At 51.1% G+C, this 3,540-nt stretch overlaps 1 protein-coding gene across 1 annotated transcript; it reads right to left on the minus strand.

The window, feature by feature from the left end:
* Window positions 1-2,821: 2,821 nt before the first annotated feature.
* Window positions 2,822-3,452, minus strand: LOC108354281 (nucleolin-like; the record flags this gene model as incomplete). The annotated part of the gene is made up of 2 exons (XM_017605475.1): window positions 2,822-2,904; window positions 2,970-3,452. Coding segments are annotated over 2 exons (566 nt in total), but the record flags the coding sequence as incomplete, so codon positions are not given.
* Between the last annotated feature and the right edge of the window lie 88 nt (window positions 3,453-3,540).

A 3,540-nucleotide genomic window follows, 5' to 3' on the forward strand; every position in this document is an offset into this window, starting at 1 on the left:
TCAATCAATGCTCGTACTGTTGTAGTAGTCAAAGATGTACCCGTTGCACGTTTGACTCTTCCGAAAGATGCTCTTCATGTCCCCGCCGCCCGGACTGGTGCCGTCAATGTTCGGCCCGAGAATGCCCGGCTCATCTACCGTACTGTACCGACTGCCGCAGCTGGGGGTGCCACATTTGCCCGCGGCGGTGGGCGTCGTCGGCTGATTGAGCGGCACACAGCCGTACTTCTTGCCCGCCTCCCGGGCCTCTTTCGCCTCCTCAAACGCCTGCAGACTGGCGAAGAGCGGCGCAGAGCTCATTGGCCCCAACTTGCCGCCGCCGTATTCTGCCGGCAGCAGATCCGGGTGAATGTGGGCATGCACGTTGGCGCGCAGATTTGAGCCGCAGAACTGAATCTTCTCGTGAAGNAAAACGCTCAATTCTTGTACCTTAATAATGGCAAAGCCAATGTCTGCCAGCGTCGACTCGTTGATGATGAAGATGGTTTTGATGCGAATGGGCAGACATTTCTCCATGATGAAGATGCACTTCTTCGCCAGGCCAGGCCCAAACTTGCGCAGCTGTGACCACCCGAAACCGGTCATGTCGATGACGGAAACGATGCCGTTGATCTGCGCCACGTCGTCCTCCGCCGTCAGCCACTCCATCACTTTGATGGCGGCGGCGAGGATGTCGTCGAAGGAGAACTTCCGCGGGTCCCACCGCCCCAGACGAAGCAGAAAGACCGATTCGTCCAGATTGGACCGACCACCGGTGACGGTGGAGAGGAGGTTCGCCTCAAAGAGCGGCTTCAGGTTGGCCACCGGCGGAAAGAGCTCCGGGTTGGAGCGGTGCAGGCGGTAGTAGTCGCAGAGCAGGCAGAAGGCGCCGTCGTAGTCGAAGCGACGGGCGCGCAGAAAGCGCAGCAGAAAGCAGTCGTCCAGGGGCGTCTTCAGGGAGGACTCCGCTGAAAAACGTGGTAGAAAAGTGACCATTAGATTAATGTTAAGAATAGATTTCACCAAGAAAACTCACCTAGAAGCATATCCCTCAACGCCTCAATGTCCCTCACCCGCCAGGAGTCCTTCTCGTTGACCTCCTTCTCCGCCCGTATTATCAATTCTGGTGTCAGTTGACGTTGATTGGACAGTTGCTCTTGATAGTGCTGCTGGTGGCTGCTCTCATTGTCTGGTGCATCTTGAAACGTGGTATCTGGTAAAGCTGGTGCAAACTGAACACTACCAATTGCCGTTGCTGGACACTGCTGGACATCCTCCTCCTCATCTTCTGTTGTTGTTGTTGTTGTCAGCAGCGGGTGCACCTCAGTGCGAACGATGGTGGTGGTAGTGGTGGACGTCAGGTGAATGGCGCCCACGGCGACGGTGCCTGCAGAGGAGGCGGAGATGGTCGTCGAGTTGAAGGTAAAGGACAACTTGCAGGGATCTTCGGAGTCGGGGGTGTAGAACTCGGTGTCGTCCTCCCCCTCACCTTCACCTCTATCACCATCATCAACCGGCAGTGTTCCAGGTGGCTTAGGACGTTCCTCTTCAGCAGCTAGCCTGCTGCCCGCCAAGCTCTTGATGTTCATGGTGGTGGGGAGACTGCTGAGTGACTGACTGATCAGCCAGACCAGGTGCCCGCAGCGCTGAAGAGACCAGAATGAGAGAGAGCACTGTGTCAACTCGTCAAGAGAAGAGTGGACACTTTTAAATTCTCAGCAGAGAGTGGCTCATTAGTTCCGCGTTTAGTATAGCAATAGAGTGAGAGAGGGAATTCCAACTGGCAGATGTGCCTGCCTGCCTGACTGCCTGCCTGTTTCCAATGCTCATGTGCCAGAATAATTCAGTGCCCGGGATAGTGAGAGAGAAAACCGAAAAGAGAGGCGAAAAATGGATCGATCGGCGGCACTGCTGCAGCTGCTGCTGCAAGGCGCCAGAGACACAAAGTAACAGTCAGTGTAAGACGCAGNGGAGAGAGGGAATTCCAACTGGCAGATGTGCCTGCCTCACTGACTGCTTCCAATGCTCATGTGCCAGAGTAATTGAGAGCCCGGGGAAGTGAGAGAAAAAGAGAACCAAAGAGAGGCGAAAAATGGATCGATCGGCGGCACTGCTCCAGCTGCTGCTGCAAGGCGCCAGAGACACAAAGTAACAGTGTGTAAGACGCAGACGCAAACACCCGGGAAACACTGACGTGGAACACACAGTTCTGAAGGAAAGAGAAGGTGAGAAAATGAATAACCGAGAGACTCCTGTGCTTTATGATTGAAATGCAAATATGTATTATTAGGTGTTGCTGAGAGGTAATAAACAANGCAGACGCAAACACCCGGGAAACACTGACGTGGAACACACAGTTCTGAAGGAAAGAGAAGGTGAGAAAATGAATAACCGAGAGACTCCTGTGCTTTATGATTGAAATGCAAATATGTATTATTAGGTGTTGCTGAGAGGTAATAAACAACAAGTAATGTCAGGGGGTCAGGAGGAGGAGGGGAGAGTAAAGCCCACCAAAACGGGATAAAAATAAGCTCTTCAATTACCGGAATTACTTGTATCCCCATTTGTACCGTTTGTTATGTTGTGTTTCAAATGTGAAATGTCAGATATTTTTAAAATGTTTTAGCGAGCGCCTTTACCGATAGTCGCCAGCAAAGTAATTATTAAAGCAATGTTTACTTTTTTTTGTAGAAAATTATGAACAAGTTACAGTGGGATCCTTTTTTGAATTTGATATTTTACATAAATGTTAACTCTAAAAATAATCAGAAAAAGTGTGTAGAAGTGATACTTGCCAGATGATGGAAGGATTTACAGAATACAGTTGATCGAGTTTCTTAATTTATTCATTAGATTCGTTGGCTTCAGCTTCCTCGTCTTCCTCCTCCTCTTCGTCGTCGTCGTCGTCATCAGAACGGATAGAGTCTGAAAAAATGGAATATCTTAAGTTGTACACAAAAAAGCAACACTGTCACTGAGCTACTACTTACGGTTCGGATTTGGTCTGGAGGCAAAGGAAGAGGACACTTGCTCTCGCGGAGCGCTGTTTCCGCTGACCTGCTGCTGTTGCTGCGGCGGTTCATCATCATCGTCGTCGTCATTGATTTCAATAATCTCAATATCGGAATCATTATCCGCCTCACTGGAACTTGACTCGTCGTAGTCGCCCCCGATAGGTTCATCGTCCCCGTCCTGTTCATCGTCATTGTCGTCGTCGTCCTCTTCCTCCTCCTCGTCCTCTTCATCATCATCATCGTCATCTACATTTTCTCCTCCTTCCGCCTCTCGTTCCTCGTCAGCATCAGCAGCTCTTTGAAAGCGACCTCCTCGTTGGTAGCCACCTTGCTCGTCCCCGCCTTCCGCCTCTCTTGAATTTATTTCCTGTTCCTGATCCTCGTCCTCCTCTTCTTCTTCTTCCGCTTCGCTTTGCTCGTTCGAGTCGTACTCCTCCTCGTCGCCACCATAGTCCTCCTCTTCGGTTGATTTAAACTTTTTGGCAGGCGGTCCCCGGCTGACCACCGTTGAAGCCCGTTCAGTCAAGTTGCTACTGGTAGAAGGCTC

This window comes from Rhagoletis zephyria, unplaced genomic scaffold (genome assembly GCF_001687245.7).
Source record: "Rhagoletis zephyria isolate East Lansing unplaced genomic scaffold, Rhagoletis_zephyria_1.1 Rzeph_scaffold_34672, whole genome shotgun sequence".
Lineage (NCBI taxonomy): Eukaryota > Metazoa > Arthropoda > Insecta > Diptera > Tephritidae > Rhagoletis > Rhagoletis zephyria.